At 41.0% G+C, this 25163-nt stretch overlaps 2 protein-coding genes across 16 annotated transcripts in view; one reads left to right on the top strand and one right to left on the bottom strand.

Moving 5' to 3' along the window:
* Positions 1-7277, bottom strand: part of LOC108294152 — a 93509-nt gene extending 86232 nt beyond the window's left edge. For 3 of the 12 annotated variants that reach the window (XR_005197892.1, XR_005197894.1, XR_005197893.1), the window contains exon 1: positions 6621-7255. Coding sequence is in view for 6 of the 12 variants with exons in the window: in XM_037734020.1 (XP_037589948.1) it covers positions 6621-7040 (420 nt within the window). In the remaining 6 variants the exon portion in view is untranslated. Of the gene's footprint in view, positions 1-6620 lie in introns of all 12 variants that reach the window. The other 9 variants (XR_005197889.1, XM_017515923.2, XM_017515921.2 and 6 more) reach the window with 7 other exon arrangements.
* Positions 1-25163, top strand: part of DLGAP1 (DLG associated protein 1) — a 980899-nt gene that overhangs the window by 545663 nt on the left and 410073 nt on the right. The gene's annotated exons all lie outside the window — the stretch shown is intronic.

Raw genomic sequence — 25163 nt, 5'->3', positions numbered from 1 at the left:
GTACAGCTGAGGAAACTGGGGTGCAGGGGGTCTAAAGAGTTTGCTCACGGTGACTCACCTCGCAAACATCAGAGCCAGATTAGAATGAATGCAGTCTGCTCCAAAGCCCTCACTCTTAATCGCTATAATATAGGCCCACCCCCTTCTAAAATCACTTGTAAAATAAAGATAAATTGGCTCTGAGTGTATGTCAGATGGGACCTCCTATGAGGAAATAGCATAAGCTTTATTACATAAATTTTGTGAGAAGCCCAGCTACTTTGTTCATATCTGATTTATCATTGCTAAATTCAATTACTTCTGATTTAGCACTGCAACTCAGAGAGCTGAACATGTTGGGTAGCTGACTTGTAAGTGTGCTGGGTTGATATGGTTTGGCTGTATCCCCACCCAAAAGTCACCTTGAATTGTTATAATTCCCCTGTATCAAGGGTGGGGCCAGGTGAAGATAATTGAATCACAGAGGTAGGCTCCCCCATACTGTTCTTATGTGTTGCGAATAAGTCTCACGAGATCTGATGGTTTTATAAATGGGAGTTCCCCTGCACAGGCTATCTCTTGCCTACCGCCTTGTAAGACATAACTGCTCCTCATTTGCTTTCTGCCATGATTGTGAGGCCTCCCCACCCATGTGGAACCTTGATAAATTTCCCAGTCTCAGGTGTGTCTTTATTAGCAGCATGAGAACGGACTAATACCCGGTTGCTATCATGTTATGTAAGCAGGAATTGCAATAAATGCAACGGAGTGTCTTGAAAGCACCTATCGAGTCATGCCGTCTATCTCCTGTCTGCCTGCACACTTGATTTCGGAAGCTGGCCTCTTCAGAGAATGCCCAGCGTTTCAGCCTCCATTTAGAGCTGATTCTTTCCCTGCATTACACTTTCCATGTGCTCCCCTACGAGTTCTCCGCAAACTGGTTTTAAAGAAGAGACAAGGAGCATAGCGTACATGTCAGAGTTGACTGGTTTCTAATGCCCACACAAAATGGGTGTGTGTCCTTTCCTCCACCCACCTTCATTGGATTTCAGCCTCCTGATTAGAGATTCTCAGTGATGATTCATCATTCCTGCTTCTTTGTTCTTGGGTAAGCTACAGTTGCCACATTACCCCATATATTGCCTCCAAATTGTGAATCATTTTTGTGGATATTAGAATACTAGAGGAATCTTTCTACAATCCTTTCTGAGAACGTTTCATTCATTCATTCATTCACTCACTCATTTATTCAAACATCATATTCAAACCTTTACTACTGGCCAGAAATTATGCAAAGGTGATGAATCAAACAACAGAACTTTATCTCAAGGCATTCACAATCTAATACACAGGAATACACCCAAAAGACTTTAATACCGTGATGTTGGGAAATAATGGCCAAATGCATGTGGAATTATGGAGGCACTGGAGGAAGAAGCACCTATTCTGGAACAAGAGGGAAGCCATCCTTTTCAAATGCTGAACGTATTAGGAGGATTTGAGGAAATTCAAATGTAAAGGTACAGGAAAGGAAAAGGCTCAGCACCAACTGGAAATGTCATGGTCTGTGGGGAAAACAAGAATTTTATGTGTCACTTGGGGGCAAACTGTAGAGCAAGGAATAGAGCCGAGAGAGGCCCAGGCCAGGTGATGAAGGCCTTCATCACTGGGCTTCAGAGCTCACTCTTGATCCAGGGAAAGCAGATGGCTTTCAGCAGATTCACATCAGTATGACACTGTGTCTTAGGAGTACTCTATTATCTGTGCAGACTTGGACTTGCAAGAAACAGTACTAGGAGGCTGACATGGCAGATGAGTCTCTGGGGCGTTCAGGCTGTACCCCTGTCACAGGTTAAGACTCTGTAAGACGGTGATCTGACTCCTAGCAGAGGCTGAAATGCCCCTCAAGAGAGTACTCTGTATTGTGGGCTGGTTAAGTCTTTCCTTGGTGCCATCAATCAAGTTGTTAAGCCAACATTGGGGGTTTGACTCTTGTGCAGAGTTTGTATAAATAAAATATTTCCTTTACGTGATGAAAGACAGTCTTCCAAATCCTGAAGGGAAAATGGTAGAGTACTTAGATTTTAGAATGAGAGCTGGGTTCAAACCTGTATTCTCAGCACTAGCTCTGTTACCCTAGGCCAGTTATCAACCTCTCTGATCATGACAGTCCCCATCACCAACATTGTGAAGATTAGGTTTCACTGTATAAACACAGTTCCACTACATTGTTGATACTCGGACCCCATAGCTATTATGTCATTTGTATTACTGTCATTATCATTATCACCACTTTGCAAGGAAGGAAGAGACAAACAAGAAAGGCAGATGGACCACCGCATATGTCTTCTTGGTGATGAGGAAATGATGTCAAATTGCATCAGCAGCCATCGTGAAGCATATAACCTGATACTTCTATTAGCTGCAATACCCAAAATACTTGCCTTGGAGGCATACTTGAATAACTCCTTTTCCATCCAATTTGCCTACCACTGCCAGATTAACCTTCCTAAAATACTGTTATTCCTTCATTTTTCTGGGGTAGACTATTCAATGGTATCCTATTACCTATTGAATTAAATCCCAACACTTAATTAATCTTCAAGCCTTTGGTTGAGCTCATCATAGAGTGTTTTTCCATTTATTTATTTTTCTGGATGTATAGTAAAAATCTCCAAGCACCCATGAAATGAGGATATTTATACCTGCTTTATCCATCTCACAAGGTTATGGTGAGGGTCAAATGGCTAGTATCTATGGAAGTGTTTTGTGTGTTATATAGCACTTTGTACAAAAAGTAAGGGAAATAGCATTTGCTTATGTCAGGACTGTATGTATTATTTTTCACCATCATTACAGAAACTTTGTTATACAGATGATTTTGTTCCAGTTTCAAAGATTTTAAAAATCCGAGGCACAGCAAGACTAAGTCACTGCTCCAGGCTACACAGCACTCAGAAGTGGAACAGGGGTTTGAATTCAGAACTGTTTCGTGCTAAAACCTGTGCTTTTGATTCTTCATCACACTGCCTCGTGCTTCTTTTGAAAAGATCCCTCTCATTCCAGCCAGACTTGTGTAGTCTCTGCTCCATGAACACTTTTTCTCTTTTTGTCTATACACATTTTATCTCCCCTTCGCGGCCTACCCAGGTCCTGCCCTGGCTGTGCCTCCTTTCATCAGTCATTTCCATTCCCTTGGGCTCTGTTTGGCTCTAAATGTTGACACAGACAGCGTGTGAGATGTTTTGTACTGCTGAGTGACATTACTCTTAATTCTGAAAATACTGTTTTACTCTGTGCATATATATACTCTTATGTCACCAAAAGGCCTATAAGCGTTTTGAAGGCATAGACTACCCCTTCCCTATAATGCTTATTATTCTTTCTCTTTGTCTGCCACTCTTCTTCTCTCCCTCCCTCCCTCTCTCTCTCCATTCATCTATCAGTCAATCCATCTACACCAACATAAAGCAGATGCCCCTAGATATTTAAACGTTTATTGAATGAGTGCAGGAATGAAGCGGTCAGTGATTACAAGTTTGAATTAACTCGTCTTTGCAAGTCTCCTCTGGAGAGTCTGTCCTTTCCAAGGAGCTACCTGGCTTGTCTAACATGTTTAGTCCTTGAAAGCATTCTTTTCAGAACCAGAACTTTAGGGAAATTCACACTGCAATCTACCTTTACAGTGTCATGGCTGTGGTCGCTAATTAAACTGAATGAAGAAGCCCTTAATGGAAAGCCTGTACTTTGTCACTATGTCTTTTTAGTAAATGCTCTTCCATTTTCAGTGATTAGGCAAATTCACTAAATACAATGACTCCTACCTAGAAGATCTCCCCAGAAAGACTGCCCTCGCTGCTGCCTGCTGAGTGCAAGAGAGGCTCAAATCCATCCTTTAGTGCTTAATGGCCTCTAATGACCTGGAGTGACCCCAAACTCAGCGCCTCATTGATGCCCTTTGACAGTATGCCTATAGGAGATTGTTTGGGAATACTATGGAGAAAGATAGGGTATCTTTAAATACTATCATTGTGACGAATCTACCAATATTTTTGTGGCTACTGGAAAACATTGTATCAGGTTCTCTCCTTTTAGCCAACCTCTTCCTCTATCCCTCCATTCTGTCTGAAAGGCAGGCAGATACAAAATCTAAAGGACTATGAGAAGGAGAGCATTCACACCATGTCTTTATTTTCTCCCCCAGATGGGACTGGATGCAAGGGTAGTTAAGGCCAGTGGCCAACCACCTGGAGGGCTAGGCTTTCGGGAAAGGAACAATAGCCAGAAAGCTGCTGTGTTATTTTTCTGCTCCTAGATGCAAACCTAGAGAGGAAGAATGGAGGGGAAAACTCCCGGTAAGAGAGGAGAGTCCTTTCATTCATCAGTAAGCTTTGAATCCATCAAACTTGATTTCTAAATTGGCTGTGAAATTACCAAAGAGGTAATGAAAAAGACCCCTTGAACTCCTTAGCAGAAATGGGGTCTTGAGAACAAATGGTGCTCACATATGGGAAAACAGAGAGCATTCCATTTCTGCAATCATGACTATCAATTCTGAGTCCACTGCATGCATTATTATTTTATTCATATCCATTTTCCCACAGCACTATAAGCTACAGAAAGGCAGAAGCCATCTGAATTCCCCTCTTATTTTGTCTTTAGCTCCTAGTAACAAGGCCAAGAGGGTGACTTGGGAAGAGCACAGCCTCTGAGGTTAGAAGACGTAAGTCCATAGAATATTAGTTGCATAAATGCGTGAATTCCCAAGTGCAATGCATCACCCAGTGATCCACTATCTTGAACCAACCGCAACTCCCAAGGTCAGAAGTTTCCCCATGCAATCTGTAGAGATTTTTATGTTGCCCTAAGTTGTGGAACTCGTTTGGACGGCAAGCCGAACCCCTAACCTCTGTCACCTCCCCTGACCCAGTCCCCATCTGTCCTTTGGGTGGTCCCTCAGTAGAGATCGGACCGTGGCCCAGCTTTTTCTACCTGGCTTCCACGCTGCATCCCAGGAGCACATTTCCTAAGCTGAATCTGATTCTTTTTCCTTCTTGAACTTTTTTTCTAATGATATGTGCACCAATCGATTTAAGTGTTTTGTTCCTGACCAGTGAGTGCCTAGCATCAAGTGGTCAAATGGATATCTAATGAGTATTTGGGGCTAGGAAAGTGATTTTTTAACACTGGCCCTGTTATTTTTTTTATCTATGAGATAGGTAGAGACCAGGCCAGACTCCTCTAAATGTAGCCCTGTCCCTTCTGCCCTTGTCACATTTTATACATTTTCCCCATCGTCAGCCACACCCTCTTTGGACATGTGGGAAGCACAGGAGGCTTCTGCTGGTGAGCAGGGCCTGGGCTCCCCCCCAAGGGTATTTCTGCAGTGTTCCATCTTAGAGGCTGATATCACAGCTTCATTCTGGCACAAACCTTATGGGGGTTGTTCCCATCTGCCACTGAGCTGCAGAAGATGCACATGAGGCACTTTTTGTTGATGTTATTGGCTGGGTGTCTAGAGGGAAAAATTGCTCAAGGGAACTTTTTGACTCCTGCAGTCTGTGGGAGGGGGGATGTCATGAATTTTTTGGTCTAGAGTGTATGTATGCACTCACCTACCAACCTCAAGCTGCCAAGACAACCTTCATCTGCCCAGTGGCTTTTAAAGGGCCCTGCCCAAATGGACATTGACATACTTTAGATTCAACCATGTGGGCGACTTGAGAAGCAGCCTTATTAGGATGTTTAGGTATATTTTGGACACCCTTACGCAACCTTTCTACTTTTGGGACCAGGCCTGTCGGCGTCTGGTGTCTGCCACAGCAATCTTCATTATGGGAGAAGAGCAGGTAAGAAAGCAGAAACAAGAGAATGAGAACTGAGGGTGCATAGCAGAGGATGTGAAAGCTAGAGCACTGTAGATGAATCCACCTTGCAATCTCTGGATGAGGAGATGAATCACCATCAAGGCCAAGGTGGTGTTGAAGCCAAATGTGAACTCCCAGATGCCTTACTGGATCCTATATTTATAGGCCACATTTGCAAAAAGCAATCTTAACTGGTATTAATCATTACTACAATTACCTTATACTTAAAAAAATTCTCTGTGCAAAGGTGGCACTAAACTGCCGTTCGGGTTTACGAGAAGGAGGATGTTGAAAGCAGTGTGTCCTTAGATGCTTTGGCCAGGACAAGTGACCATTCCATTTCTACTCCCAAATCACTGCTTTCCAAAGGCCAGACAAGCTGTATTTGAATTACCTTGTGCATAATTAGTCAATTAATTAATTGCAAACATAAACTCTCAGGTCCTACCTTATCCTGTTGAGACAAAGGGAAACAGGGCCCAGGAATCTAGATTTAACAAACATCCTAATCCATGCCAAAGCATTTCCAGATTTGAAAACCACAGCCTGACCATTTTCCACCCTCTGCCCTTCTGCTGCAGTCCCTGAGGAAGACCCGTACCCAGAAGCAGGTGACTCCTGGTCCCTGGGCACAGACCAAGTGAACAGGGCAGAACTGAGCGAAGAGCTCCTTCCCCAGCTTCCACCAGCCTTAATGGACCGGAGCCAAAGCAGACGGAAAGACTGCTTTTGCCTATTTCAACCCCAATTCCCAAGCCAAAGCTCGAGTCTTACCTCTCCAAGCAAGGAAAGGCAATGACAGCCAGTGAGATGCCGGCGAGAAGCTGAAGGGAGCCCAGGCAGCAGCATATATGTGGCAAGTCCAGACTCGGTAGAGTGGGCCGGTGGAGGCAGGAGCAGTTCGTGGGACTGGCCCAGCCTTAAGCTTGGCACAGTGACTACACCCAGAAGCCATTCCGGGTGCTTACGGTCTTCTTGGAGGAGAGGAAAAGGTAGGCAGTAGAGAAAATGGTGGAGACGGATGGTTAGGCCCCAGCCCAGATGCCAACATAGGAGCCATTTTAAACCAGCTTTTGTGTAACCATGGCAACGAGGTAGACAGCTTCCAAACCCACAAGAGAAATGTCTCTGCCTCATGATATTTTGAGGGCTAGTGGGTTGTTGCTGTTTTTTCTCAATCGTAATCCTATGCATTTTTCAAGAGACGCTTAGGTAAGTGTCCAAGAGCTCTCTGACCATTGTGATCCCATATTTTAGTGTCACTGGAAGGTGGCACCAGTGTCCATCAGCATGTCGGCCCTCAAGGTTCTGTCCCTTTGGGATCCGTGGAAGAAAAGGCACAGAGCAATGCCCACGGAGCACCTGGAACCTAATTCTGAGGTCCCCAGCACAGTCACAGGCCGTGGCGTCCAGGGTAGCGACTGAGTACATGCACTCTCAGGCTGGGACCCGACACTTTTCCTATTGCAGGACACGCTCCGAGCTGCACAGTCTCAGGGGCAGCCTACACAGGCCCCCACTCAAGATGTTAAATGCTAAAAATGAACTAATGCAGACTTCTAAAACAGACTGCTCCAAAAACTCCCTCAAGAAATAGGAGTGATGATTTCACAAGAGAGTATTTTAAAACACAAACCACCTGGGAAAATATGTGCCATGAAGAAGATAGCAATGAGCTTAGCACGGCACCACACCCATGGCAGCTACTCAACAAGTTGTGCTTGTGGTTGTTTTCATGAAAATAGAGTTTTATATAAGTCAACAGAAAAATAGGAAAAGACTGTGTTCACAGCAGACAGTTCACAAAAGAACTTTGTGTGGCCCACACAGCACATAAAATATTATCTTTATTAGAAATAAAATAAGTATCCATTAAAATAATAAAATGCCATTTCCCCACACTTTGAATTGGTAAAGTTTGCTTCTTGTTCTGTTTAAGATAATACCTGGTGTTATTAGCCCAACAGACAGTTATTTATACTCTGCCTGGTGACACCGTAAGCTTTACACACTAGCACCATGTTTCTGCAGAGTGATCTGGCAATTCATGGTACAAGATTGCAAGCTTCAGAAATGTTTGTATAGACTTCGTGCAGTCATTCCACTTCTAGGGAATTTATTCTAAGAAAAGAAATAGAACGTGCACAAATGTTTATCTATAGAATGTTCTTCACACTGTTTTTGAGAAAAACTTTGACGAAGAGCAGTTTTGCTCATGAATAGATGACGAAAATCTACAGCATAGAATTTAAAGTTCAGCCGAGAGAAATAAATTTGGTTTATATTACTGTTTCTCTTGCTAAAATGCACATATCATAGGGATAGAACATATTTATAGGCTTCATCTGCCCCCAGAGAGAAATCTATAGAGCCCTTTCTGTACACACACACAGACTCTGCACAATAGCCCCGGAGTAACGCATGGTAAGGCTTCCTGCTGCCTGCTGAAGGTTATAATCAGACAAAAGATGGTTTAGAAGAGCACTTCCAAGTATTGTCATCTGTGTTTGCACTTAGAAAATCACAAAGATAGCTTTGACTTTTGAACCAAAACCCATGGTGGTGCTTCTCTCTTCTGCTACAGAGACAGTGACCTACCTCTGTTTCTGGAATGGTCAGAATTGTGGAATCTGCTTTGTCAACTCAATTCCTTTCAAATTCATTTGCAAATTCATGGGGATAATGTGCTACACCTTGATAGCCTTATACTGTGAGGTCTTGGCTTAAAGTGTAATTAGATTAGGCAAACAACCTTACTTTACTCTCAAACTCCTTCTATCTAAAAAGGAAATTACCGAAAAAGTTGATTGTATTAGTCAATGCCTACATTGATATAAAGACATACCCGAGACTGAGTAATTTATAAAGAAAAGAGGTTTAACTGACTCACAGTTCTCCGTGGCTGGGGAGGCCTCAGGAAACTTACAGTCATGGTGGAAGGCAGAGGGAAGCAGGCATGTCTTCATATGGCCAGAGCAGGAGGAAGAGCAAAGCGGGAAGTGCTACACACGTTCACACAACCAGATCTCGTGAGAACTCAGTCACAAGACAGCACTAGGGGGATGGTGCTGTTGGAAACCACCTCCATAGGCCAGTCACCTCCCACCAGGCCCCACCTCTAATGCTTGAGATTACAATTCAACATGACATTTGGGTGAGGACACAGAGCCAAACCATATCAGTGACAAAAGAAAATTTTGCATGGAAATCATAAGGCATATGAATTCAGCACAGTGGATGAGGATCCATACTCTGGGGCCACGCGACCTGTGTTTAGCCCAGGCTCCATGACTTACCAGCCTTCTTACTTTGAATAAGTTACTTAACTTCTCTGTGGCTCAATTTCTGCCCCTATAAATTGGGGGATAATTGTACCTACTTTATAGCGTTGTCAAGATTAAATGGACTAATGTATCTGAAGTGCTTGGAACCATGCCTGGCACATAGTAAGGTCTCTATATAACAGAATTATTATTATCATCATCACTATTAAATTACTATTAGCATATCTTCTCTTTTCACTTGGTCTAAAAAGCATCAATAAATTAAACCACTTAATTCCAACCTTCTTTCTTGCATCTTTAGAAATATTTTTAAGGAGGAACATAATGAACTTGCAGCATAATTACTGAGGTGAGAAATATGTCTCTATGTTCAAATGCTCCTCAAAGAAAAGACACTTGAGAGCATCAACATGGCAACAACTCAACAGCCAATGGGTTTTTTTTCCACAAACCGGATGCCTAGCAGGTTAAATATGAAAAACTACACTTGTGTTGATTTAGTCAGATGAGTTTAACAAATGTCTTGAGCATTAGATGCTGTTCTGGATACAAATGCAGATAGAAATCAGCGGTGCAGACAGAACACCATGAAGAAGCAGAGAAAAGAAATAGCAGTGTGTGTGGATGGCGAGGGGAGAAATGTGAGCTACTAAATTACATAAGCATAGAGAAACCAAAAATGGTGGGGGGAGCCACTTAGGAGATGAAAACTGTTGTAATAGAAAGGTGTACAAGCCAACAAAAATCTAAATCACTCTACATAATATTTTTTAAAAACATTCGTGCTACTTGGGAATCCGTGAGTGTATCAGGAAAAAATTCATTCTGTTTGATGATATAATGTACAATGTGCAACTTTTACTCCTTAATAATAAATTTGGCCAGTCACGGTGGCTCACGCCTGTAATCCCAGCACTTTGGGAGGCCGAGGCGGGTGGATCACTTGAGGTCAGGAGTTCAAAACCAGCCTGTCCAACATGGCGAAACTCCGTCTCTACTTAAAATAGAAAATTAGCTGGGCATGGTGGTGCATGCCTATAATGGAGGCTGAGGCAGGAGAATCACTTGAACCTGGGAGGCGGAGGTTGTAGTGAGCCAAGATCATGCCACTGCAACTCCAGCCTGGGAACAAGAGCAAAACTCCAACTCAAAAATAAATAAATAAATAAATAAATAAATTTACATGTTGGTATTTTCATCAGTTTACCATAGTGAGACTTCATATTAAAAGACTCTATGGAATAGAGTCTTTTAATTTGAGCCCAGGCTGGTCTCAAAGGAATAATTCAGACTTGACTTCTTCTTTAGTAGTAGATATTGTTTTTTCAGCATCAAAACTCGAAATTATATGTACAGCTGAAGGTCTGACATTTAAAACTTCTCTGCTGGTACAATAAAAATTTATTTAGGCTAAGAAAATTGTGGCCAGCTACTTTGGCCATATGTCATGATGGCATCTTTATGATTTGGATATTGATACCACAGCCATACATTATATTTAAAAAAGATGTATTATTCATTCATTTAACAAATATTTGTTGTGCCAAGCATTGATGCTGATAAATATAATTATACGTGCTCATTTGACTCTGAACTATATCATGATTTAGGCATCTTTCTCTTGATCTTTCAATAAAAGCACTCATGCAAGATGATAATCACATATTCCTCAGTCAAACTGATGTCTTTCCAAAAATTGTACGATGTAAATATACTGTTACTCACCCTCTTTCACCCACTAGTTTTAACATCCAATGAATTACTGTTGCCTAAATCAATTAATACCAGCCTGTGTCATCTTCTATTGATGGAGTTTTACTTTTCTGCATTCATTCGTTGAGATCCATTAGTTGAGTAAGAAAGAGCTCTCTTTTTCTCTCATGTACTTATTTAGTATGGACTGTATTCTTACTTTATTAAATTATTATTCATTGTACTGCTCAATTTTTTTTTTTGAGATGAAGTCTCGCTCTGTCACCCAGGCTGGAGTACAGTGGTGCAATCTCAGCTCATTGAAGCCTCTGCCTCCCAGTCAAGAAATTCTCCTGCCTCAGCCTCCCGAGTAGCTCAGACTACAAGCACATACCACCGTGCCTGCCTAAGTTTTTGTATTTTAGTAGAGACGGGGTTTCACCGTGCTGCCCAGGCTGGTCTCAAACTCCTGAGCTCAGGCAATCTGCCCACCTCAGCCTACCAAAGTGCTGGGATTACAGGCATGAGCCACCGTGCCTGGCCACTGCTCAAATGTTTTGAATTTGCTGCCCTAGACTTGGTGAGAGGGAGCACCTTCAAGCAAATTCCTATGTCATTTGGATATGGTTCCATCATTTTATGAACTTTTCTTACTTTCTGATATAAGATGTTACCAGCTCACCTCATGTTGCCTCAGCCCCAGCCCTGGAAGAAGCCATTTCTCCAAAATGTCCAGGCTGTTTTTAATCAAGAATGGTAGTTACAACCCAGCCTCTGGGTGCCATAGGTGCTTATTGCTACTAACGTGTCATTGCTGCCAAGTCTCAAGAGACAAATTTAGGAAATATGTCAATATGCACATGTATACATATATGCAGACACATCTATATATGTATTATATATATTTATATTTATAGATATATAGAGAGCTCTATGTATATATAGAGGTGTGTCTGCATGTATCTATCTATATGTGTGTATATATACACACACACACATAGAGACAGAGAGCTATGTCTACATGTATGTGTGTATGTGCATATGGTCAAATGGCATATATATATATATATGTATATATATATGCCATTTTCTTACACTAGCGAGTCTCCACAGGGGGCAGTTTTGCCCCCAGGGACACTTGGCAATATCTGAAGACGTTTTTGACTGTCACAGCTGGGAAGGGGAGTGCTATTCATATCTTGTGCATAAAAGATAAAATCCAGGGATACTGCTAAATATCCTGAGAATTTCCTGACCCAAATGTCAATAATGCTGAAGTAGTTGGGAAGACCCGCTTATCCAATGACCTCTGATTTCAATGTGACAACACACCTCACTCCAGCCTGTCCTTCTCTGACAATGAGAAGCATAGCCTCCTTTAACACTATAGGCAATCCTAGAATGCACAGAAAGTATGTTTCTGAATTGCTGCCCCATACCTCAATAGGAAAACAAATGTAATTCCTAAAATGCAGTAAGATAACGTGATTTTTGAGTTGTATTTGGCTTGGGTTTGAGCTCGGTTTTTCTCTTCTTCCTGGCTTTCTTTGGCCATTAGCCTGAGGATAGTCAAAATACTGTGTTCAAAAGTTACTTAAATTATTTGGGCTGTTTTGAGTTCTTTTCTGAATGTAATTAATGAATGAGAGCAACTTGAGCTTTATTGGGATTTTTTTTTTCTTCTCTGCACCTGTGGCTTTGAAAACAGTCTGTATCTTACTTAGATCTATATGCCCGAAAGTATGAAGGTCTTTAAACATATTAGCTCTATTGACCTGCGTGATTTTCTGGATAAGCTTATCATATCAAAGGAGATTTTTTTAAATAATATTTTTTTCTTAAAATATATTTTCCATACAAGTTTTCCTGAAAATAGGAGGCTATGACAGTTCCAGAGCAATAACAGGAGGGGCTAGGGCATCCCCAGACTGAGCCTGAAAGTGACTTGTTAAAAATCAGTGGTCAGCCTTCATGTCTAAGTAGAGGTGAGCAGGAGCTTCTTAGCATGGCTGGACTACTATTAAAGGCCAGGGTAGAGGTAGTGTAAAATACAATTCCCCTATTTGCAGATGACATGTTCTTTGGGATCTTGAAATTTAAAAAAAAAAAAAAATCCCACAAATCTGTTATTAGATAAAAATGCAACTGCCGGGCGTGTTGGCTCACACCTGTAATCCCAGCACTTTGGGAGGCTGAGGCGGCGGATCACCTGATGTCAGGAGTTTGAGACCAGCCTGGCCAACATGGTGAAACCCCATCTCTACTAAAAATACAAAACTTAGCTGGGCGTGGTGGCACGCACCTGTAGTCCCAGCTACTCGGGAGGCTGAGGTAGGAGAATTGCTTGAACTCAGGTGGCAGAGGTTACAGTGAGCTGAGATCACGCCACTGCACTACAGCCTGGGCAACGGAGCGAGACTCTATCTCCAAAAAAATGCAAAAAAAAAAAAAAGGAATGTTGTAAAGTAATGCTACTGGGCCACTTTACTCATGGATGAGGTATTTTGAACTTCCATCTGCAACTCAAGAACGGATGTTAGATGTCACTGTAGAGTACAAGCAAAAGATGGGCAAAACAAACAAACAAAAACTCAAAACACAATACCTTTGACACCCATTGGCAGAAGTAAACTGAAGAGTAGAAATTGTAAGATTCCAATTTCAGTTCCTTGGAAAAAGTAACTATACCATGATTAGTACTGCCTGGAAAGAGATTTGGCTGCATCAGAATGCGAAGTATGTTTCATCACCGCCAATGTGGGGACAAGGGCTGGGTAGCACCTTATGGGGATATAGCCAAAAAGACTCACACTTTTGGGGAGGAAATGAACAATGTCACCTCAAAGGGTTTTTTGGAGGGTTTTTTTCCCCCCAAAACTTGAGATTTGTGTGTGCTAACGGCATTGACTTAGTAAAGGGCTTTGTGGAGAAACTGTTGGCATCTTGAAAGAAAAGGAAAACATAAGCAGAAAACCTAGGGAGCTTCATAAGAGAATAGGGTGGCGGTGGGGGAGGAAGTGGAGGGTGTGGACCCAGGGCACCACACCTGGGAGAGTATGGTGGGACTGGTTTTGTTTTCGGAACTGTTCAACCAGAAGCTTTTTACATTTCCCTATGGTTTTCCAGGAAACCGATTGAAGAGGGTATATGCAAGACGATAAACTGGCTTTTCACTTCTTTCCACTGGGTCAGCAGTGATTCTATGGCAACGTAGCTAATATGACATGAGATAGTCGATTGATTTCTAGACTCTGCCAAGCCCACTATTTCTGTAATAGTGACCTCTATGCAACAGTTATTTTTATGGCATCATTGACGCTTTTAAACAACAGATAGAGAAAAGACGTAAAGGTTCCGTGTCTCTATGTATAGCTGAACTCTCAGACGTGGTTAGAGAAGTGTGTTTTCTCTAGTGCATTTGAGCTGAACAACAAGTGTGATTGCTTGGTGAGTCATGATTAGATAGAACTCAATACCACACCATCTCCTTTAAGACACTGGTTTTGTCCCTAACTTAGATGACACAACTTTCATGTAATTTTATAATTCTCCTTTCTAAAAGTGATAAAAATTTATTCAAATGATCAATTTTTATCACTTTAGATATGATAAAAATGTATTCGAAAATGTGTTCATAACAAACAGCAGGATTACTGTGTTAGTACAAAGGAATGTAAGGGACTTTGGCTGATAAAAATACTTCCAGATAGCAGGAGTGACACACAACAGAAATTGGTATCACCAAAGATTAAAGAATCATCTTTGGAATTTAAAAAATGGAAAATAAAATGGTTTTTTTTTAACTCAAGGTCAGGAAGACTTTTATAAACACGATGTAAACCAGATTTTCAAGTAAAATATTTATAAATTTGGCTACATAAAAACAACAAACAAGGTTAAAAAAGGGTTAATTTAAACCAGAAAAATTTCTGTAAAGCATATGGTTGACAAAGCAATAATTTCCTATAAGACCAATGAATTTTTACAAATAAAAATTTTAATTTAATAAAAAATAAGCAAAAGTTCTCAATAAAAAGTTTACAAAAGAAATACAAAAATAGCAAATTAACACGTGAAAAGTTGCTCAATCTTATTCATAATGTGAAAATTAAGACATCATTTTTTAAAAATAAAATAAGGTACTGATTTCATCCAAAAGATATTTAAGAGTTTATTATACCCAGGGTTGGGAGAAGAACTTGTTCTCATACACTCTTAACGGGAGCAAACTTAGTGCATGCTTTTTTTTTTTTTTTTTTTTTTTTTTTTTTTGAGGCAGGTTGTCACTCTGTTGCGCAGGCTGGAGTGCAGTGGTCTGATCTCGGCTTACTGCAACCTCTGCCTCCCGGGTTCAAGCGATCCTCTCACTTCACCCTCCTGAGTAGCTGGAATCACAAGCATATGCCACCATGCCCAGCTAACTTTTGTATTTTTGGTAGAGATGGGGTTTTACCATGTTGGCTAGGCTGGTCTCAAACTCCTGACCTCAAGTGATCCGCCCACCTCTGCCTCCCAAAGTGTTGAGATTACAGCTATCAACCACCACTTGTACGTGCTTTTAAAAAGAAATTTGACAATATTTATTAAAACTTAAGCTACCTAAATCCCTTTACCCCAAAGTCACTCTATTTGTAGTAATTTGCCAAATGGAAATGGATCTATATGAAATATGTGGATGATATGGTAACTGAGAGATGACTTCAAATAGCACAAAGCTAGAAACAAAAAACATTCCTCCATAAAGGCCCAGTTAAATAAATCTTGCTAAAGCCTTAAGGTGAAATAATATGCAACTATTAAAAAGGATTATTTTGAATCTCTTTTTGACGATTTGCAATATGTCCAAGATTATGTAGTATTAAGTGAAGAAAACAAGTTGTAGATTATTTTGTGCATGACCCAAAAGAAACAGAAACTGTTACAATGACTTCTGTGGGGAATGGAATCCAAAGATTGTAGCTTTATTTTCCCTTTATCCATAGATTTTGAAAACAGTAGTACATGAGCACTTCACCTTAAACACACGCAAGTGACAACGCTATTACTGAGGAATTCTTCTCCAGGTTAAGGACTTCAAATCCTTAGTTCCCGGCTTAGTGATGAGCATCTCTTTTTTTCATTCATTGTCAAGATCCTAAAAAGAATTAGAGACTGGGCATGTTGGCTCGTGCCTGTAATCCCAGCACTTTGAGAAGCCGAGGCAGGCGGATTACCTAAAGTCAGGAGTTCAGAACCAGCATGGCCAACATGGTGAAACCCCATCTCTACCAAAAAATACAAAAATTAGCCGGGCATGGTGGCCAGCACCTGTGATCCCAGCTACTCAGAAGCCTGAGACAAGAGAATCGCTTGAACCCAGGAGGCAGAGTTGCAGTCAGTCGAGATCATGCCACTGCATTCCAGCCTGAGCAACAGGAGCGAATCTCCATCTCAGAAAAAAGAAAAGAAAAGAATTGTCAACCCTATTTCTCCTCACTTATTTTCTTTTAATTTATTCTTTATTTAACTAAAATGAAGCTTTTTTGGATCCTTAGTTCCAACAAAACTACTCAGACAAAGGAACCCAGGGATCTCCCAGTTGTCAAATTAAATGTTCTTTTTCGGTCTTAATTTCACATTTCCTCTGGGTGGCATTTGTTACTGATGACCACTCGCCTCATTTTAAACTGCTGCCTTCCTGATTCCCTGGCTCCTGCAGGAGCCCTTCTGTCTCTTCCTTTAAATTTTGGCGTCCCCTCAGATCTGTGGCAGCAACTGTCCTGCTCTCATGCCGTAATTTTCCAAATCTGGATCTGTCAATAGAGCATTCTTCCTGAACTCCAGAACCTCATGTCTAACTGTATATTGGTCATCCCCTGCTGGGTCTCACAGCCACCTGACATTCCTCAAGTTTAAAGTTGATATTAGCACAGTTAATTTCAATTACTTGTTACAAATTAACTGTTTTGATACTGAGCAGAGAACTGGAACTTGCTTGCCTCCCCAGCAGAGCTCAGAAACTAGATAAGGATATGATTGGCTCTATGACCTATTTAAATTCTTGCGACATGTACTTCTGTGCTTATGCTCTCTTTTGACCCTAAAAGCGGCTTACCTGAGTTTATCTAATTTATTCTGACATTTACATATGACTTTCCAGTTTACAATGTGCTTTGACAGATGTCTTTTATTTGTCTAGCTGTCGTCTCCATCTAACCCCCTGAATTTTAAATTTTTTTTACTAGAAACTCATCTGGTTCATAACAGTCTCCAGTTCTTATACATAGAATTGGGTAGAGTCAGACTTCAAACCTGTGTCTTCCAAGTCTACACTCCATATTCTTTCCACCACACCATGCTTTCTAAACTGTTAGAAGCTGCAGGCACTGCTTAAGTTTCTGGTGATTTTTCTGTCACGCTTTGGGAAACAATCTTGGCACACATACCCATTTATTTTTTTTTTTCTTAAATAAATGGACTCTTAGAGCACTTTAAAGTTGTCTTCTCATTTTATAATTGGAGAAAATGTGGTTCAGAATATTGAATTATCTCGCCCAAGATTACCCAGGTAGAAAATGAACAAGCCAGAACAAAAGCCCAGGTTAGAGTTCCTGGTTTAATTTTCTTTCCTTGCATTTGTGGTTTATAAAAGAATCCTTTCCAGGCTCATGCTCTCTTACTTCTGTTGAGCGATAGAATCATTCCAAGTTACATTACTATATTGGGAAAATAAATAATCCCTGTGGCCATGTTGTGATTATAAATGTAGCAGAACTGCAATTTTATAAACATACAAGTTGGATTTTTGATGGTGAGAGCTGTTGTTGAAAAGACAAAAATTACCTAATAATCCTTTCTAGCAATTACCAGCATTGAACACTTCAATCTTGCCAGAGAAACATAAAAAACTCATAAAATTCCTAACATGAATCAGACTTTAGCTCTCAATGTTTAGTGAAACTATTGAAAATGGGAAGCAATTAACAAGAAGTAATTCTTTCTGAAAAATAAGAAGTGCGTATTGATCGCTGTCAGGTCAACAAGACCTTTTACATTAGTAGAAATTGCTTCCTGGATACCTTGAAGTGATCCTTGGGTGGAGCAGAGTGAGAGAAAGAGAGTTTTGCCCTAACTGGTCGTGAAGTGCAAGGCAGTGCAATGCAGTGAGACGCAATACAAGCATGTTTCCCTCCTAGCTATTGGGGAAGAATTAAGGGGTGAGAAATGTGGCAATAGATGTACTGAATATACTCTGGAAAAAAAATGGGGCATAAACTCAACATGCCCGGTGGCAGCAGAGAGAAGGCAGGAAACTTGAAGATACTCCATCATAATGGTAGTAAGTTTAATGGTAACCTGGTATATAACACATCAGGAAAATACCCAATGGTTTTTTCTTTTTTTTCTTTTCTTTTTTTTTTTTTTTTGAGACAGTTTCCTTCCATCACCCAGGCAGAAGTGCAGTGGCACGATTTGGCTCACTGCAACCTCCACTTTCCAAGTTCAAGATTCTCCTGCCTCAGCCTCTGGAGTAGCTGGGACTACAGGCGTGCACCCCCACACCTGGCTGATTTTTATATTTTTAGTAGAGATGGGGTTTCACCATGTTGGCCAGGCTGGTCTTGAACTCCTGACCTTAAGTGATCTGTCCACCTCGGCCTCCCAAAGTGCTGTGATTACAGGTGTGAGCCACTGCACCCAGCCCCAGTGCATTTTTAAAATGCTGTTTTACATTCAAGGTGCTTGATGTCGAAAGAAAGATATCTTAGGTGTGTGATATCCTGCAGAAACTCCATCTGGGAGCTGATGGTGTGCCTCTGTCTCACAGTGCTACATGTACTCACTCCTCCTTATCTTTGTCATTTTCTTAGCTTATAGGCTGAAAGCACAGGTTTGAAGTCCAACCATGGCTTTGTCACTTACTAGTTGCTGTGTGGCCTTGGGCCACACTGACTGAGCCTCCATTTACTTTTCCATAAAATGATAGTGACAATATTGTAGAACTGCTATCAAGATTAAGTGAGACAACACAGATGAAGCACTATACTTAGCGCAGTGCCTGGCTTGTCATAACACTCAATTACTTGTAGCTATTACAATGTATCGCTAGCACATTAATATCTAGCACATTTCAGGCTGTTCCTATTTATAGCATGACTCAAGAATTCTACCTTGACCATTGGATTTTTCCACCACTGCCAGATGAGCTTGTTAAAGTAGTACTATGGCTATGGGGCCCTCTTGGGCAAAAATCATCTGTAGCTCCCTCTTATCAATCCAATAAGTCCAAAATTTAAAGTCATTCACAATCTAGCCTCAACCTAACTTTCAGTTTTATCTCCCAATTAAACTCACCAGGAATCTATATGCTTTGTATGTGATGCACTGTGTATTTTTAGTGAACTAAAGGAATGCTACCCTTGCACTTGAAAATTTTGAAATGTCAGTAGATGGTATCAAGTTCCCTTACCTGCTAAGAGTTACAAATTTGCCCATAGGCACCTTCAAACAAAGCTAAGGATTTGAGGTGAGTTTCAAGTGTTTCTCAAGTGCCCACAAAGGAGATTAAAATTACCCAAAATGCCTGTGAAACTGAATACCAGAAAAAGGTCAAAGCCATTCAGCAGTCTTTCCTGTTGATCAACTTTACCTGTGTCCAGGTATCTTCTCGACATGGTATTCATGTTATTTTGACAAAATTCTCATTGGATTGTGCATGTCACAAACCATACAAATTCTTTTTGTCTGTCACTTTGCAAATAGACTGTGTGTATCTCTTGAGAAACCGATGCGGATCGATGCTGGTGGCTGCCCTGTGTACAGGTTCCTAAGCTCCGCATCTCTAGTGCTTGCAACTTCTTTCCAGAGTTTTGCCATTCTTCCAACTTTAGCTTCACAATATTTCTACCACCTGCCCGTTTGTTTCCAGTCTGTGCCTCCAGTCACCCTAGTTCAAGACCTCATCACTGAGACCTGTGGCTGGTCTATCATCGCATTCGACTTCTTGGTGGCCCTCCTTCCACTTTCTCTTCCTGCCCACGATCCCCAGGAAGGGTAGTCTCTGCTGGGAATGCCAGTCCCTGGAGGAACCTGTTAACACAGGTAGAAACCATTCTTTCAGAGAACACTTAGGGAGAAAGTCTTCAGAAACATATTTAATGACTCCAAGGAGTTCTGAATCCAAAACTAGAGAATTCCAGTGTCTAGTTCCTGAATCCAAGGTGCTGTGATTCACTTCCCTGAATGGCATTTTATTCCCCCTTTGATGTCTGTGTTTGGCTTGTTGTTTGCTGGTTTCTATCTCTTCTTACCTAACTGTTACATCTTAAAGAGAGTTTGGAAAACATCTAGGAGAGTATTTTTATTTCACAGAAGAAACTGCGACTCAGAGGTTAAATGACTTCTTCGGCATATATTCATTCAAAATTAGAATTATTCTGTGTGCCGGCTTCTACCGTATTCAGTTTATGCACTTGAAATCTTAGTCTGGATGGCTTCGTTTTCATAGCAACAGACACAATATTGGAATAACAACAACAAAGCACATTTAGTCCACGAGCCCAGTAATAACAGGTATGGTATATTTCACAGTTCAGCTTGAATAGAGAGATGATTGCAGGAACCAAAGAAATGCAAATATGCAAGCAATCTTGATTCTTCAGAATGTTAATAACCTACCACTTCCTTCTCTATCATATCCTTTAGCTTATTGTCAGACTTAAGGAAACTTGTAAAGCTGGTTCCTTTCTTTTTAATAAAACTGATGATGATAATGAGGGAGGAAGAGCCGAGGGGTGGGGTACAGTGGCTCCTTGAACCTGGTTTCCTTTTCTTTATCTCCTTTCTACAATCTTCATCACCACCACACCCTTTGAAATCCTCAATCTACAAAGAAAAACATCTGCTTATTTTGAATTTTTTGCCTGAAATTTTACCTTTTCCCCCAGGTACTAACTCTCCCATATATACAATTTGTACAATATAAGCAAAATGATGATTTCTCTAGCAGAGTAGTTACTACAGAACTTACATAACTATAATGCTGCATTAAACACCCAAAGTAGCTGGGCGTGGTGGCTCATGCCTGTAATCCCAGCACTTTGAGAGGCCGAGGCAGGTGGATCACAGGGTCAGGAGTTCGAGACCAGCCTGGCCAATATAGTGAAACCATCACTTGAACCCAGGAGGCAGAAATTGCAGTGAGCTGAGATTGTGCCACTGCACTCCAGCCTGGGTGACAGAGCAAGACTCAGTCTCAAACAACAACAGCAACAACAACAACAAAAATATGCTTCACAATTGTCAGAGTCGGTCTTCTCTTACTTATACTGAAATTTACTTAATAGCAAATGATGATCAAACAGAGCAGCTCCTTGATGTTTACTCAGTACGTGTCCAGTGACTTCACAAACCCTCACATTTATAAATACTAGTGTAGATCATTACTCTATAAAATGATGTCAAATATTATATAAAATATATAGTGATACTCTAGCTGACTCCTCCAGAAATGAGAGCAAGTAGGTAACAACAAACTGGCTGAGAAATGGATATTAAGCTCCTTGGACTTTAGCCATCACTCTTAAACTGACCTCCAGTGCTTCCCCCTCACAGCCCATGGGTGCAAGAGCTGGAATGCTGCTGACTGCTGTCTGCAGGGTTCTCTACGCCTAATGCAAATCCCTGCCTTCCGTAACAAACACCGCTTTTGCTTTCTGGGAAATTTAGTAAAGATGGCTCTCAACTTACTATGTGGTTATGTCCCAATAAACCTGTTGCAAATTGAAAATATCATTAAGTCAAAAATGCGTTTAAGACACCTAAACTTACCAAACATCATAGCTTAGCCTTTGCTTAACCTACTTAAATGTGCTCAGAACATTTACATTAGCCTACAGCTAAGCAAAATCATCTGACACAAAGCCTATTTTGTAATAAAGGGCTGAATAGCTCATGTAAGTTGCTGAGTACTGCACCAAAAGTGAAAAACAGAATGATTGAATGGGTACTCAAGGTACAGTTTCTATTAAATGTGTATTGCTTTTTGCACCATTGTAAAGTCAAAAAAATCCTAAGTCAATCCATCATAAATCGGGAACTGTCTGTATAATGTGTGTGCAACATGAGACATCCTGATGCTTTCTTTATTCTGTTTCTTCCTACCCTTCCCACCCTCTCCTCCATGCACATCCCTGCTATAACCATCAGCTCATTCCCCACACCTTTCTACAAGCATCAGCTCCTAGATTAGGTGGGAGGCAGTGAAGCCTAATGGTTACAAGCACAGACACTGAGGCAGGCCTCCCTCCACTGGCTTACTGCCCCCTCCCTTATTACTTGGGGTAAGTTACTTTGTGCTATGCTTTTTTTCATTTGTAGAGGAGGAAATCAATAGTAACTGCAATGCAGAATTCTTAAGAGGATTCGATGAGTTGGAATATATAAGGAACTTAAATAGGGCTTCTGAAATAGAAATTTCATCCTTTAGTGTATCTTGTTCAATAAATAACTAAACTATTGATGGACACTGTGGAAAAAAACTCAGAAGTTTCAGAGTGTATAGTGATTAATTTAAACAAGCTTTTTACAGAAATCATTGTGCTAACCTCGTATGGCTAACCAGGGCCACCTCCTTACATAGGGTGGTTATGTTAATTGTATGTTTTCTATTGTTTCACTTGGCCATTTATAAATGTTGGTCTGAGTTTGAAGAAAGGGTTAGGTATTCAAGATAAAGGGGAATGGTAGAAAACCCATAGCTTAGTTTTCTAATAGAAATAATTTCCTCTACAATTGTCTTATCCTACACATAGGAGCAGAAGTAGAAATAGAAAAAAATGTGATACATGGGTCTCTGTCTCATCGGCGAAGATACTACATTGTACATGTTCTTAGAAGCTAAAGGAAGAGTTCCTGGGTAGCAGTTCAGTAAATACTGTTGTTTTGATAATGATGATTACGACATTATAGCATGTGAGTGAGTGCTCGAGCTCCATACCAACTGAGCAAGGGGTCAGGATTTTCTCCACTCAAAGTTCTATAGGTTATGACTATGAGAGCTTTAGGGAGATCTGAGAGGATTGGAACGGGGTTGTGTCTGTTGTACGGTTTTTCATAGTCCCTATTTGAAAGCTGTTCTTATCTGGGGCCAGCAGACCTTTCCCTGTGGAAAGTGTTATCTACCAAACATTGGTGCAGATTGGGATTGCACGCACTGTCCTGCCCACTCTTGACAGATGGCAGGGAGCCCAGGCCGTCCATATGCTGCTCTGTTCTCCGAGAAGACACGGGCATGAAAACAGATTTGGCTGGTGCAACTGTAACCGTGGGTGTCTCTGAAGCAGCGTCCCTGTCCTTGGACTATTCTGCCCCAGACGAGGTTCCAGCAAGTTGAATATAGTCTATGGTGGACAACAGAGCAAATCCAGCCCTCAGATGTTGGGAGAGAAGTCTCTGAATGTCCTTGGGGATTTAAATTTGCTCGCTTGAGCAGGGGTGATGACAGCCCAGCATCGATCTGGTTCTACACTGTCCTTTTCTGCTGATGGGCACCTCGCTGTAGTAGAGTAGGGAATTTTCTCTGTTTTCATTGACTTTTACTTTATAGAAGTTCCTCAAAAAATTAAAAACAGAGTTACCATCTATCTAAGGTCTAAGACTTTTCAGGACTTACTGTTCTTTCCTAAAACCAGTAAGATGTCTTCAGATGACCACAGAGGAAGTCTACAGAAAAAAAGGAAAAAGGATTTAAAATAAGTTTTCAGAGAGATGACATTCTCCCAAAAAAGAAAACTTGAAATTTTGCATCCAAATGTAACTGATATTTCAGAAATAGCTTGTTCTATGCCAGTATGCTGTTTTCCTTGTTTTAACTTTTCTTCCTCTTTGTGATTATTATTTTTAAGATGCAAAGGCTTAATTGATCTTAAAGCTCTCCAGTGCACAAAAGAATTCCCAGGGACAGATAAATCATATATTATGTTTGGAATTAGGTTCTAAATGTCCTTTTTAAGTTGCAATTAGCAGCTTCCATCTTTGTTCCTTTTTAATCCTCAATTACCTTGCTAAGTCATAACTGGGCTCCTCCTTCCGTGAGCTGCACTGCAGTGAACTGCCACTTTACCAAGTCACCCACGATTTTAAGTCTGCATGAGGTTCCCTTCACAGAGAGTTTGACTGAAGCTCAGTTAGTGTGCTTTTAGCATTTTCTTATTTTTGTACATGATTGTCAAGCTGAGCTTATTAAACTCAGCTTATGATAAAACTATTAAAGTTCTTCGTAAAAGAAGCCATAGTTTCAAGAGCAAGAAAACAAATCACCTAATTTAAAAATGGGCAAAGGACCTGAATAGACATGTCTTAAAAGAATTAATTTATATAAATAAATGGACAACAGGCATATGAAAAAATGTTCAGCATCACTAGTCATCAGGAAAATGCAAACTAAAACCACAGTCAGATACCACTTCACACCTGGTACAATGGCTATTATCAGCTGGGCGTGGTGGCTCTTGTTTATCATCCCAGTTTGGGAGGCAGAGACAGGTGGACAGCTTGAGCCCAAGGGCTCAAGACCAGCCTGGGCAACACTGGGAAACCCAGTCTCTGCAGATATACAAAAATCAGCCAGGTGTCATGGTATGCACCTGTAGTTCCAGCTCCTTGGAAGGCAGAAGGATAGCTTGAGTCCAGGAGGCGGAGGTTGCTGTGAGCCAAGATTGCACCATTGCACTCCAGCCTGGTGACAGAGAGAGACCTGTCTCAAAAAATAATAATAAAATGGGCCATTATCAAAAGAATGAAACTTAACAAATACTGGCAAGGATATGGAGAAAAGGGAACCCTTGTACACTTTTGGTAGGAACGTAAAATAGTACAGCCACTATGGAAAATAATATAGAAGTTCCTCAAAAAATTAAAACTACCATCAGATCCAGTCATCCAAGTTCCGAAGGATATTTCCAACTTTCAAGATATATATCCAAAGGAAATGAAATCAGTAGTTGAAGGGAGACCTGCACCCCATGTTCACTGCAGGGTTATTGACAATAGCCAAGAGAAGGAATCAATATAAGTGTCCATCAGCAATGAATGGATAAAGAAAATGTGGTTTGGCGAGGTGTGGTGGCTCACGCCTGTAATCCCAGCACTATGGAAGGCCGAGGCAGGTGGATCATCTGAGGTGAGGAGTTCAAGACCACCCTGACCAACATGGTGAAACCCTATCTCTACTAAATACCAAAAAATTAACCAGGCATGGTGGTATATGCCTATAGTCCCAGCTACTCAGGAGGCTGAGGCAGGAGAATTGCTGGAACCCGGAGGCAGAGGTTGTAGTGAGCCGAGATCACGCCATTGCACT

Source organism: Cebus imitator, unplaced genomic scaffold (assembly GCF_001604975.1).
Source record: "Cebus imitator isolate Cc_AM_T3 unplaced genomic scaffold, Cebus_imitator-1.0 Scaffold565, whole genome shotgun sequence".
NCBI lineage: Eukaryota > Metazoa > Chordata > Mammalia > Primates > Cebidae > Cebus > Cebus imitator.
Note: the sequence above shows the minus strand (reverse complement) of the source record. Positions and strands in the feature narration are given on the sequence as shown.